Raw genomic sequence first — 13,817 nt, forward strand, 5'->3', positions numbered from 1 at the left:
CAGTTCAGCCACACCGCAGCAAAATCAATGTGATCAAAACTTTATAGTCACTTGAGAACTTTTATTTTGTTTTTTTTTTTTGTTGTTGTTGTTGTTGTTGTTGTTGTTGTTGTTGTTTTTTTTTGGTTTTTTTTTTTGACATGGAAACCAATTTTTGAGAACATAGAAAAACTGCTGTGGCTGCAGTGTTTGCAAGGGAATCCACTCAGTTAAAATGACCTTTTTAAAGGAAGTTTAATCTCCAGAATAAAACTCAGCCCTCAGGCATGAAGAGCCAGCTTGGCTGCCCAAGAATGCTCCAGAGCTAATTCTGGATGCAGACAGAGTCAGAACCTTCACAGACTGCACAGACAGAGGCCAGAAAATGTTGTGTGGAAATTCTTCCCAGCAGCAGTTTCCTGTTGTCCTCCAGCATTCCCCAAAAAGCAGAGCAGGCTGGCCCTGCCCTCTTTTCTCCACGGAAAAGGAAGGAATGACTCAGGGAACAAAATCCTTGTGTCTCATCCCAGCAGCACATAATGGGCTCACAACACCGGGGGTTCCATGTCTGAGCAAAAGCAATCCTGGAAGCTTTTTCTGAGGATCCCTTCTCTGTCTCAGACTCTGGTTTCTGTCTCTTTTGGCTGCTGATGGAAAGGGAAAGGTCCCCACGGGCTGAGGAGGTGTTTTGGTCAGTCAGACAAAGGAAGAGAAGGAATATGGGGCTGGTTTGTGCTTTATTACTCATTCCTTAAAAGCAGAATTTCTCCTGAAAGCCTTGCTTTTTATTTATTTTTTTTTTTCTGTGTGATGCAGACAGAAATTAAAGAGCGAGGAAGGAGCTGTGTGAGGGGAGAGAAGTGAAATCCAGAAATAGCCAGAATTTTGTGGTCTGGGGACACAATTTGTGCCTTCAGGCTCTGAATTTCTCATCCCCTGCCTGGCATCACCTCAGGCTGAGATGTGAGCACGGGGACTGAGGGGCTGCACCATCCCCAGCCCCTTTAGGAGCCACTTTTGAACACTCAGCTCTTTTCCCTCTGCAGTTCCTGGGGTCTCACACTGGACACACAACTTCCTGAGGCAGCAAAAGGGGAAAAAAAAAAAAAAAAAAGGAACAATCAGCTGTTCTCTGTGCCAAACATTTGAGGAACTGAGACATTTTCTGTGTTTTAAATGCTTGAAAAACGATATAAATCTGTGCTGATAATGTGAATCAGGAAGATCAGTTGTGTGATAAATCCAGAATCAAGCGGTTTTCTAAATAAGGAAAGCCAAATGTGAAGGTTTCACGTGGAAAAATAACAGAAAAAAATAGAAAAAGGAGAAAAAAGGAAGCAGGAAAGGGAAAAAAATAGAAGCAGTCCAGCACCGTTCTAATTATTAATTGATAAGCCTGGTGCTGTTTCTTGTGGTGAATATTAAATATTCCACAGGGATTTATGGGGTAGAGTGATGGGCACAACAGAATTCAGGAGAGAATCAATGAAATCACCCTAAAAGGAGGAGCTGATGTAGGAATGAAGCCAAGGAGATTGGGAATATCTCTGGAGCAGCTTGTTAATCGGTCCAACACACACCTGCAGCTCCTGCACACCTGAATATTCTTACATTCCTCAGCTCCACATGATTCCTGTTCCATAAAAAGCCTGACCAAATTCTGCCAGGGAAAGAGGGAGGGAGCCTTTGGGTGTTGGGGTTTCTCCTGTGTGAATGGTGCAGGGCCTGGAGGTGTTTTAGCTGTTTTCTTGGTGCCTCTTTAAGCTGTTTGTGAAGTTAATCTCAAGTTTTTACTCTCTCTGCTGTGAAAAGGTGATTTTTTTTGGTCTTTTTTTTACATGAAAAGCTCTATATTTGTGAGGTCTGTTGCTTGCACTGTGTGTGACAAATAAGAACCATGATGTTTTAAGCTCTTTTTTTAAAATATTCTCTCTTAACTTGCTTAGTGCAGGTGCATTCTAGTAATGCATTAGGCTGGTTTTAATATCCCAAACTAAATTTAATCTGCTGTTTGGCAGTCAGGCTTACCCAGGCTCTTTCTATCCTGGCTTGTGCAGCTTTTGCAGCATCAGTTCTTGGAACCTGACAGTGCCTTAATGTTATTAAATCTCTCTGCTGTGGTGTTCCCTCCCTGCTCCAGCACCTCCTGCACTGCACTTTAAGATGAAAGATGAAATTGCTGCCACGGTTTTTTTCATCACGAAGCTGGTGAAGAGGGAAGACAGGCTGAGCAAGCACAAAGTGGAGAAGTTTGCAGCGAAGCTGACCACGGTCCTGTTTGAAAAGTACAAAAACCACTGGTACCTGGACAACCCATCCCGAGGCCAGGCCTTCAGGTGAGAGGGGGCTCAGCACAAGAGCCTGGAGCCTTGGGCTGGCATTCAAGAGGCAATTCCTGGAGGCCTTAAAGTGAAATAAATAATGCAAAGGGAACCGCCAGGATACCCCTGAAGCTTGAAGGAAGAATTATTAATTGGTGAAAGTTACTTTTTTTTTTTTTTTAACCTGTAAATATGTGATTAGAGGTGGAAAACTGAGGTGGAAATATTTTTTTTTAACTGTAATTGTGGGATTAGAGAACTGAGGTGGAATTTTTTTTGGTTTTTTTTTTGTTTTTTTTACCTGTAAATGTATGATTAAAAACCTGAGGTGGAAATCTTTTTTTTCTTTTTTTTACCTGTAAATGTATGATTAAAAACCTGAGGTGGAAATCTTTTTTTTTTTTTACCTGTAGATGTGTGATTAGAAAACTGAGGTGCAAGTTATTTTTTTAAACCTGTAAATGTGTGATTAGAGAACTGAGGTGGAAATCTGAAGTGTCTCAAGTAGCCCCTGACTCCCAGGATGCAGAATTCAAGTGGCCTTAAAGTGACTTTTGGGATGGTTTTGTTTTAAACACTTAAACCAGTGACTTGCCTCATCAGCTATTGATGAGAGCAAAAATCAAAGTCCTGTTGGAGCTGATAAATCAGCTTGTGAGGCTGAATGGCTGCCTGGGGCTCGGGGTGAGAACCTGCAGCCGCAGCTTGGGAGTGCTGAGAGAGCGAGCAGAGATCTCGGGCGTGCCCTGCGGGAGCAGAGGCTGCAAAGCTGCAGTGAGAGCCCAGCCCCAGGTGCACTCTGCTGTCCCCCAGGTGCATCAGGATCAACAAACACCAGGCACGGGATCCCCTGCTGGAGCAGGCTTGTGTGGAGAGCGACGTGGACTTCAGCCTGCTGGGCCTGCCCAAGGAGATGACGCTGTGGGTGGATCCCTTCCAGGTGTGCTGCAGGTGAGCTCGTGGGGATGCCTCGGGAACAGAGCTGAAGGAATAAATGGGAAATGGAGTAGAATAAGTGACATAAAATATGGAGTAGAATAAGTGACATAAAATATGGAGTAGAATAAGTGACATAAAATATGGAGTAGAATAAGTAAGTGACATAAAATATGGAGTAGAATAAGTAAGTGACATAAAATAGGGAGTAGAATAAGTGACATAAAATAGGGAGTAGAATAAGTGACATAAAATAGGGAGTAGAATAAGTGACATAAAATAGGGAGTAGACTAAATAAATTAAATAATGAAAGAATTCCGTCAGCCAGAGCTAAAGGAGTAAAGCAGGGGTTTGTTAAAAGGCTTTTAAAGGACACACCTCGGGCTGTACAAGAGCCCAGCTGTGGCTCCACCCAAGATGGACCCCAGGTCACGAGTTTTGACACTTTTATAAGTTCTGGTCCGTTTCCATATTGGGTTAATTGTCAATTCCAGCTCCAGGTGATGCAGCCCCATCCTCCCAGTTTGCTCCCCTCCATTCCCTGCTGTTTGCACTTTTGGGGCTGAAGCTGCAGCGGTGTCCTTGGTTCTGGGGCTGGAGAAAGGATTGTTCTGTGTGCCCGAGCTGTGAGGAGAACTTGCTGACACTTTACATGGAGTTCAGAGTTATAAACGCAGTACAGAACGTGGAAAACACGAAAGCTCAAACTGAAGGCATTGCTGGGGGCTGACAAACACCAAGTGCTGGGTGTTCCATCAGCCTAAACCTGCTCCCAGCATTAAGTCCTGAGGGTCTGGTCCCTTTTGGTGTGACTGGCTCCTGCCAGAGCAGCAGCACCCACCCGCAGCCATTGCAGGTACGGCGAGAGGAGCCGGCCCTTCACCGTGGCACGCTTTGATGGGGAGGAGAACCCCGAGCTGCCCCAGCAGATCAGCCTTGCCGTGGGCAGGGCAGCCCTGGACTATCACTCCAGCACCTCCTCGGATGAGGAGAGCTTCAGCAGGGAGCCCAGAGCCATCCCCACCGTCAGCAACCCCAACAGCATCTACCAGGTGAGCTCTGGGGGAGCTCCTGGCCCTGAAATCCCTCCAGAGGGGTTCTGGCAGGTGAGGGTCAGGCTCTTCTCCCAGTGCCAGACCCCCAGAGAGGGGAGGAAACAGCCCTGAGCTGCTCCAGGGCAGGCTGAGGTTTGATTTCTCCCCTGGCAGGGTTTTCCAGCCCTGGCACGTGGTGGCACCGTCCCATAAAAAGTCTGGTTTTAAATGTCAAACTTGCCCAAGCTTTGTGGAACAAAGTTTAGGAACCTCGGGGCTGTTCCTTGCTACCGAACTCTCGTTGTCCCACTCGGTGTGTTTAACTGTGGAGAGCTGAGTTGTCCCCCCTGGATGGTGACCAGCCCTGATGGAGTCACCATCCCTGGAGGGGTTTAAAAGTTGTGGCCCTTGGGGACACGGCTTAGGGCACGGCTGGGAAGTCCTTGAAAGGCTTTTCCCAAGCTCAGCGGTGCCGTGGGAGGAGGCAGCAGGGGTGGCTCAGCTTCCTGGGGAAGGAGCGGGGTGGAACTGGGATGGCCTGACCGTGCTGGGGAAGGAGGGGCAGCATTTTAACATGGTTTTTTTGGTTTTTTTTCCCCTTTTTGCTCCTCAGTTTGGTGACTTCTGCAAGGCTCCCCCCCAGCCCTGGTGGCAGTACCTGCACAGGAAGCCCCACGTGCCCGAGGGCTCCCACTTTGGCCAGCACAGGGGCTGCAGGAGCTACAAGCCCACGGCCACCTTCGCTGGCCCACGAGTGGACAGGTACCACTGGATCAACACCAAGAGGTAGAGCCAGGGCTCCTCTGCGACTGTGGAGCCCTGCTCTTGTGAGGGGGTGAAGGCTGGCACTGCAAAACCTCATAAAAACAGCACGTCCTGTCCAATCCCTGTCTCTGACTCTGCATTTGTGAATATTTTTTTTTTTGGGGGGGGGTGGGGTTTGTCCGGGATTTTAAATGTTTTTAATAGATGTTAACATAAGATTGAAGATGTAATGTGAGACTCTTCTTGTGAGTTAAAAAGGAAATGCATAAATCAATAAATCTGCTAATGTTTTTTTTAATCAAAGCCAGCTGCTGGTGGTGCCTTGAAAGGTGTTCAGGAGCTTTTTGGTGGAAACACCAGCAGGTGAAGGAAGGAGGAAGGTAAAAACACCCCCAAGCTGCTTTGAAAAACACTTTGTTACTTCTGGCAAAGGTGTCAGCAGCCAAGACCTAAAGAGCACCAGCAGAAATGTCTGGGGTATTTTGTGACTCACAAAAATATTTAAATTCTGCTGTGCCCCCATGAGTTTTGTACTGATGGGGGGGGGGAAAAAGAGTTTTGAGTGACTTTGCTCTTCCCTCACTTGCTTTTTATCTACACTGAAGGCTGGGCTGAGGTTTCACTGGTTGGGAAATATTGAGTGTTTCATGTTTTTGGGGTTTGGCCCTGGAATTTGGGAGGAGGAGAGCCGGATTCCCCAGGTTTAAGAGCAGGAATGGTTTTGGACAGCGCATTCCTGCGTGGGTGGTAGCACAGAGCTGAAATAAGGCGACTTCAGAAGTTGCTTCAATGGTGGGAAATATTAATTTCTTGCACTTTAAGTGTAATTAAACAGATATAATTAACCCAAGTAACTGTATCTGCAGTTTTTGCTGTGTCATAAAATCAGAAAACTGCAGCTCTCAGCTGCAGAGGCCTCAGAACACCTCGTGGAGTGATGCATTAGTTTAGAGAATAATTTATTTCACGCTAGGAGTTGAGTGGTTCTATTTTCTGCTCCTGTTCCTGGAAACTTGGACTCTGGGCTTTTGCAGCAATATTTCTTCTCAGCACTTGGATGTGGCCAGAAATGTCATTTCTGTCTTGCCACTTCCATTCCTGCACTGCTTTCCCTCCTGATTTAAGGAGCCCCTGGGCTGGAATTAAAGCAGAAACAGAGGATTTACTTTGGATTGAAGCCTAATGCCCAGTGCAGAGGAGCAGGAGCCAAACCACCGAGTTCTGAGCATCACAACTTTCTGCCCTGGGCTATTTCCTCTTCTAATGCATTTATTTGTTTTACCAAACTCTCCTTCTCCAAGCTGGTTATTTCCAGGTAATAAGAGAGCAGATCTTCATTGCCTTCACTGCTTAAAAACTGCTCTTCATCCTCTAGAATCTGCACCAGCTCCTCAGTTAATGCGTCCACTTTATCCTCCAGCTCTGAAGGGGAAAAGGAGCTCGCAGTTTCCTCCTCAAGGCTAAAAAACAGGGAAAAGTTTAAATTGAGACAGAAGAAATGCCCGTATTAAAACTTTATCTTCACAGGAGCAAGCCAGAAAGACAAATTGCACTGTATGAGGCAGTGAAATAATGAGTTTAAATAGAAAATAATAGAAAATTATGCTCACTGTGCCTTCTGTCCAAGGCTGTCCCTTCCACTGCTGCTCAGGAGGTGAAGGAAATTCTGTTTTTTCTTCATCAGCCACTTCTTGTGTGATTCTGCTGCAAGAACAGTAGAATTTATTTAGATTAATTAATTATTGCAAAAAAATACTGCTTTTCTTTTTGTCCAAGAGGTAACACTGCACTACAGTTGGATAAAACACTGCATTTCTCATCTTTATTTTAATCTTTTTCAAAGCAAAAACGACTCAGTGTTGATGCACTGTGAATTATTATAAAGATAATGAAGGCAATGTGCAAAAATTGGCTTTTCTTAGAGAAACTTCTCATAATCAAGGTCTGGAAATGTGGCATTACAGCTGGTCAGCAGCAAATTCAGGTGATTTGGGTGCTGACTCTTTCTCCTTGACTGGTGGGGAGAATAAATCAGGTGTTTGTGCAGCAAAATTTGATCATAATCAAGGATGAAGCAGAAATCTTCCAGTCACACCCAATTCTGGCTGGTTTCTGAGAAGAAAAAAAGGTAAAATTTACTTTTCTCCAGCCTTTGGCTGTGTCCCAGCCCAGCTGCTGCTGCGTGACTTCGGAGCTCGTCGTTCACCTCCTGCAGGAGGCCGAGGAGCAAAGAGGAGCTTTTCCCCCGGAATCCAAACCCTGTGGAAGGAAATGCAGAAATGTGGTGCTGGAAATGCAGAAATGTGGTGCTGGAAATGCAGAAATGTGGTGCTGGAAATGCAGAAATGTGGTGCTGGAAATGCAGAAATGTGGTGCTGGAAATGCAGGTGAAGCCAGTGGGAAAAATTGATGTTTGACTCCAGTTCAGGAGGCTGAATGATTTCTTTATTATAACCATGCTATAATACATTAATTTACTGTTTAAAGGAGATACTAAAACTACAAACCTACTTGTTCTAACTACCAAATCTAACTCACAACTCGTGACCCTCTCTGAGAGTCCAGCCACAGGGGGGTTGGGTTGGATTGGATTGGGTTGGGTCGGGTCAGGTTGGATTGGGTTGGATTGGGTTGGATTGGGTTGGGTTGGATTGGGTTGGATTGGGTTGGATTGGATTGGATTGGGTTGGATTGGATTGGGTTGGGTTGGATTGGATTGGGTTGGGTTGGGTTGGATTGGGTTGGGTTGGATTGGGTTGGATTGGATTGGATTGGATTGGATTGGCCACCAGGCTCAAACAATCCTCACCAGAATCCAACCAAGCAATCACCCCAGGTAAACAATTCTCCAAACACATTCCACACGGGAAAAACAAGGAGCAGAAATAGAAATTGTTTTCTCTTTCTTCCCTCTGTGCTCCTCTAGGAAAAAATCCTAGAGAGACAAGAATGTGCCTGCCACAATGTTGTTTCCTTCAACAATTTCTCCACTTCTCACGGTGTTTTTTTTTAAGCAAACATTTCTCCCAAGGTGAGTTTCATAGGTGAGGTGAAACAGAGGAGGGAAAAGAAAGAAAATCCAAATTCTTTCAGTTTTTTTACCATGCTGAGGGTTCAGCAGGGTGATCCTGGATGCCATCAGGTGCTCTGCCTGCTTCAGCACCTTGATACCTGACAGAGGAAGAAAATTCCAGGCGTTATCTGGTGTAATTCCAGAGGGGTTTGTGCCCATTCCTTTTTCCAGGAGCTAATTTTGACTCTCCTTCCCAGCACCCAGGCCTCAGTTTAAAAACAAACTGTTAGGATTAAGAGCTGTAATTTATTTATTTAACACATAAATGTATGGAATAAATTAAATTTTAATTATTTATTAAAGAAATTTATTAAATTAAGTTTTAATTTATTAAATACATGTAATAAACAAATATTAATAAATGTATTTAATTACTTTTTGTTAAATAAATAAACCCTGTTGGTTTCAGGCACAGACACACTGTCCAACATCAATGACAGACATTGGCACGTTATTGTAACCACGGCACACGGAGTTTTTGGTATAAAATGTGAACACTGCCCTGAGGGCAGACAGAATGCCATGGCCGAGCTGCTGGACAGAGCTCAGCAGGGCAGAGAGAGAATGTTCTAGAGAAGGGAAATGAACACCCTTGAGAAGCCAACCCTGGGCATTCAGACTCCCTTGGCTGCGGGGCTGGGAAATGAGGAATTTTACACTTTTGGGGTCACCCTGACATGCAGGCCCTGCAGGTGATGCTCCGTGCCCAGAGGGATCCCAGCTCGGGGCTCACCCGCGGTCAGGAACTCCTGGAGCTGCTCCCCTGGCCCGCACTGTGGCCCTGGCAGTGCCCCCTGGCACTGGGGGCTGCGCTGGGGTGGGGGTTCCCTCTCCTGCTGCAGCTCCCCGCTCTTATCTCCTCCCGAGCTCCCGCTCAGCTTCAGCCAGTGCAGCTGGAAATCCTCTGCCGGGGAAGATTTCCTCTGGGGGCAATCCTTCCTCAAACTCTGCAAGGAGAGGGAGGGATGAAAGTGCTGGGAAAAGCTGGGGAAGTTCTCAGGGTGAGTTCTCTGTGCTGGGTAAGGCAGGGCCAGAGCACCAGAGCACCTCACAATCAGTAATAAAAAAAATAAATCCTGCTTTTAAAAGCTTTTCTTCTCCCTATCCCTTTCCAGTTTTTTTCAAGTATGCCTTGCAGCCATTTTCTTCATATAAATATTATTTATATATATATGATATAGTATAATATATATTACCTATAATATATTCTATATAATACAAAGTAATATATAGAATACAATATGTAATATATCTTATAGATATAGATCATTTTATAGATATAGATCATCTTCTAGATAGAGATCATCTTATAGATATATAATCTTATAGATAGATATGATTTATGTCATATAAATATATGTTATTTATACCTTATATACATTTGATATATGATTTATATCCTATATTCATCTTATATACATCTATTATATATATCTTATATGAATCTTATATACATCTTATATACAATATATATTTTTTATCTACATCTTATAGATATATATATATCTTATATCTACATCTTATATATTATATATATATTATCTTCATTCATATATTCACATTTAAATGTGAATTTTATCATTCAGGACAGCTGCAGTCATGGTCTTATTAACATGATACCTTTAATTTTATGTCTTATGCATATTCAGTTAAAAATCATTTGGGATTTGCTCTTTTCTAACCTGAAATGGATCAAAGCTACTGGAAATATTCTCAGTTTTTTTCTTTTCCAGAAATTGCTTCAGCTCTTCCTTCAGCTCTCTCATTTTCTCCTCTCTGAATTTTTTCACTACTTTGGTTGTGACGTTTGCATCTTCCACAAACTGTAAATGGGGAAAAAAAAAAAAAACCAAAAAAAAGGTCCAAACCCAAAAATCCTGGTATTGTTTTGGGAATTTTGATACTTGGAGAAGAAATTCCTTTGCACAGCAAGAACAGCAACTATTTATTATTTTCTGAATAAGAGTACAAAGTAATATATTTTGAATTTTACCTTCTCCTGCCTGCAGCATTTTAAGCTTCTGATCATTTCCTTGAAGTGGGTTTCTCTCAGCTCTAAGAACCTTCCAGCCTGTAGAAATTCCAGCACTAAAAATAAATATTCAGTGTCGTCCTTCAGGAGCTGCAGAACGTCCCTGCTCTCATCATCCAGTGCTGAATCCTGGAAGGGAAATTGGGCGTGTGAAATCTCCAAATCTCATCTGGTTAATTTAATTTTACACAATGTGTCGACGGCAGGTGTGAGAGCCGGAGTTGTGAAAATATAAAATTTTAAAAAAAAAAAAATTGGTACAAAATCTTGCAGTTGTTTATTTTTTTCTTTATTTTTTTTTCTTTATTTTTTTGCTGTTTATAAACACCCAAATAACAAACCCACAAGTGCTGAAAATAAATTGAACATTCTCAAAGGAGCCTTAAATAAATTTATGTTAAAAGTGGCTGTGCAGTGTCTGATTTGTAATAGGAAATCCCTGTATGGTTCCCATCCTTTTTGGCATTAAAAAATAAGATAATAATTTATTTTAATTTGGAGTTAACTTCGTTTCTAGAAGCCCTTCCCTAAACAGACACAATTCCTGAGAGTTGGTAAAGATTCGCAGCAACGCGCTCCAGGTTCTAAACCAAACTTAGAGAATTTTAACCAAAAAAAAAAAAAAAAAAGGAGAGAATTTTAAATTAAAAAAAAAAAAAGAATTAAAAGAACAGAATTTTAAACAAAAAAAAAAGGGAGAATTTAACAAAAGAGGAGAGAATTTTAAACCAACAAAAGAGAGAATTTAAAAAAAAAGAAAAAAAAAGATAATTTTAAACAGAAAAAGAGAGAGAATTTTAAACAAACCAAAAAAGGGGAGAATTTTAAACCAAAAAAAAGAGAGATTTTAAACAAAAGTAAGGGAGGATTTTAAAGCAAAAAAAAAGGGGGGAGAATTTTAAAGCAAAAAAGGGGAGAATTTTAAAGCAAAAAAAGAGATTTTGAACAAAAAAAAGGGAGGATTTTAAACAAAAAAAAAAAGGAGAATTAAAAGAAGAGAATTTAAAATAAACAAGGAGAATTTTAAAAAAGAGAATTTAAAATAAACAAGGAGAATTTTAAATAAAAAAGGAGAATTTTAAATAAAGAGAATTTTAAATAAAAAAAAGTGAATTTAAAGTTAAAATGGAGAATTTCAAAGAAAAAAAGGAGAATTTTAAATAAAGAGAATTCAAAATATAAAAAAAAGAGAATTTAAAGTTAAAAAAGGAAAATTTAAAATAAAAAAAAAATTAAAATTAAAAAAAGGAGAATTTAAAAAAAAGAGAATTTAAAGTTAAAAAAAGGGAGAATTTAAAATTAAAAAAAGAGAATTTAAAGTTAAAAAAAGGGAGAATTTAAAATAAAAAAAAAGAGAATTTAAAGTTAAAAAAAGGAGAATTTAAAATAAAAAAAAGGGAATTTAAAGTTAAAAAAGGAGAATTAAAAAAAAAAAGAGAGAATTTAAAGTTAAAAAAAGGAGAATTTAAAGTTAAAAAAAGGAGAATTTAAAATTAAAAAAGGGAATTTAAAGTTAAAAAAGGAGAATTTAACATAAAAAAAGGGAATTTAAAGTTTATAAAAGGAGAATTTAAAATAAAAAAAGGGAATTTAAAGTTAAAAAAAAAAGGAGAATTTAAAATAAAAAAAAGAGAATTTAAAGTTAAAAAAGGAGAATTTTAAATAAGAGACTCTTTAAACAAAAAGGAGCATTTCTCTCGCACCACGAGGTGTCCCAGGCCTGTGCCCTCCCTTCGGGCGCGCAGGGCGGTGCCGCGGAGGCGCTGGCAGTCCTGGAGCGAAGTCACCGCGCGCCGCAGGTGGCTCTGGGCGAGCAGGGCGTAGGCCAGCAGGTCCCCACACGGCTGTCCCCGCGTCCCCTGCAGCACCTCCCCTTCTCTGGCCTTGAGCTGGGGAGAAAACCAAGAGTTCCAGGCGCGAGGAAGGGCGGGAGCGCTGCGGTTTTGAAATGAGCAATGCGGAGGGGATGAAAATAATGGAATCCGTCAACGTCCAAAAAGACTCTTCAATGTTTGCCCTGACAGCACAAGGCAAAAATTGAAACTTCCAAAAAGACTCCATCAACATCCAAAAAGACTCTTCCAGTTTTGCCCTGACAGCACAAGGCAAAAATTGAAACTTCCAAAAAAACTCCGTCAACGTCCAAAAAGACTCTTCAATGTTTGCCCTGACAGCACAAGGCAAAAATTGAAACTCCCAAAAAAACTCTGTCAATATCCAAAAAGACTCTTCCAGTTTTGCCTTGTGCTGTCAAGGTAAAAATTGAAACTTCCAAAAAGACTCCATCAACGTCCAAAAGACTCTTCAATTTTTTGCCTTGACAGCGCAAGGCAAAAACTAAAATTCCCAAAAAAACTCCGTCAACGTCCAAAAAGACTCTTCCAGTTTTGCCCTGACAGCACAAGGCAAAAATTGAAACTCCCAAAAAAACTCCATCAACGTCCAAAAAGACTCTTCAATTCTTTGCCTTGTGCTGTCAAGGCAAAAATTGAAACTTCCAAAAAAGACTCCGTCAACGTCCAAAAAGACTCTTCCAGTTTTGCCTGACAGCACAAGGCAAAATAATTAAATTTAATCATTAAATTTAAATCATTGGGAATCCCATCAAATATCCCTGAAATAGCAAAGCCGGGGGTTTTCCTGACCTCCGCACCCTCTGTGTGGCTGTTAAAAAATGGCAATCCTGGTGTTTCGTCCTCTTTTTCTGCCTCGGTCAGGGTTGGGATTGATGGTGTTTTGTGTTTGGGCTCAAATGTTTATTAGATATAAATAACAGATAAATAATACAGATATTTTTATCTTTACCCCAGTCTCACAGCTGTAAGTTCTACAGCATTTCACTCACAAGCTCCAGAATGGCCCCGTCTCTCTCTCCACGAGGTCTTTTAAGGAAAAACTATGCAATTAACAAATGACATCTAAATTATTTTTACTTTTAACCCAATAACCAACCACCCGTGCTCTGCAATGTGGACTTTTTTATCCAATTACACAAAACCACCCAAACCCATGGAGGAGGAGGAGAAGGAGAAGAAGGAAGAAGAGGAGAAGAAGAAGGAGATGGAGAAAAGAAGAAAGAGAAGGAGGAGGAGGAGGAGAAGAAAGAGAAGGAGAAGAAGAAGAAAGAGAAGAAGGAGGAGGAGAAGAAAGAGAAGAAGAAGGAGGAGGAGGAGAAGAAAGAAGAAGGAAAAGAAGAAGAAAGAGAGGAAGGAGGAGGAGGAGGAGAAGAAAGAGAAGAAGAAAGAGGAGGAAGAGGAGAAGAAAGAGAAGAAGAAGGAGGAGGAGGAGAAGAAAGAAGAAGGAGGAGGAGGAGAAGAAGAAAGAGAAGAAGGAGGAGGAGAAGAAAGAGAAGAAGGAGGAGGAGGAGAAGAAAGAGAAGAAGAAAGAGGAGGAGGAGGAGAAGAAGAAGAAAGAGAAGAAGAAGGAGGAGAAGAAAGAGGAGGAGGAGGAGAAGAAGAAGAAAGAGAAGGAGGAGAAGAAGGAGATGGAGAAGAAGAAGGACCAGCCTCTGTCCTACACCCTCCTTCTTGCTTTACATACATTACTACATTCTAAACCCTTAAACTCCGCGTTTCCCACCCTGTGACATCACACACTTCTCTCCAAACTCCCCCCCCACAATCCAGTCCCACCATTCCATCTTGGAAGCTTCTCCACGGCCCCAGGTCAGTGCCGT

At 41.8% G+C, this 13,817-nt stretch overlaps 1 protein-coding gene and 1 long non-coding RNA gene across 2 annotated transcripts; one reads left to right on the forward strand and one right to left on the reverse strand.

Annotated features, from left to right (window-relative positions):
* Positions 1-2,142: 2,142 nt before the first annotated feature.
* On the forward strand, positions 2,143-5,061 carry BTG4 (BTG anti-proliferation factor 4). The gene is made up of 4 exons (XM_053997167.1): positions 2,143-2,315; positions 3,114-3,251; positions 4,094-4,289; positions 4,885-5,061. The coding sequence occupies exons 1-4, from the start codon at positions 2,143-2,145 to the stop codon at positions 5,059-5,061; spliced, it is 684 nt and encodes a 227-aa protein (XP_053853142.1).
* Positions 5,062-7,220: 2,159 nt separating this feature from the next.
* LOC128818111 (uncharacterized) lies at positions 7,221-8,915 on the reverse strand. The gene is made up of 3 exons (XR_008440387.1): positions 8,843-8,915; positions 8,139-8,207; positions 7,221-7,295 (listed from the first exon to the last, which is right to left on the reverse strand). It is a non-coding gene; the product is annotated as an uncharacterized LOC128818111 (long non-coding RNA).
* Between the last annotated feature and the right edge of the window lie 4,902 nt (positions 8,916-13,817).

This window comes from Vidua macroura, chromosome 22 (genome assembly GCF_024509145.1).
Source record: "Vidua macroura isolate BioBank_ID:100142 chromosome 22, ASM2450914v1, whole genome shotgun sequence".
NCBI classification, from domain to species: Eukaryota; Metazoa; Chordata; class Aves; order Passeriformes; family Viduidae; genus Vidua; species Vidua macroura.

Excerpts from the sequence above, each read along its gene's own strand:
- BTG4 (XM_053997167.1), top strand. The coding sequence starts at position 2,143 with ATGAAAGATGAAATTGCTGCCACGGTTTTTTTCATCACGAAGCTGGTG. Across the intron at positions 2,316-3,113 it reads TCCCGAGGCCAGGCCTTCAG|GTGCATCAGGATCAACAAAC; the intron begins GTGAGAGGGGGC and ends GCTGTCCCCCAG. Across the intron at positions 4,290-4,884 it reads ACCCCAACAGCATCTACCAG|TTTGGTGACTTCTGCAAGGC; the intron begins GTGAGCTCTGGG and ends TTTGCTCCTCAG.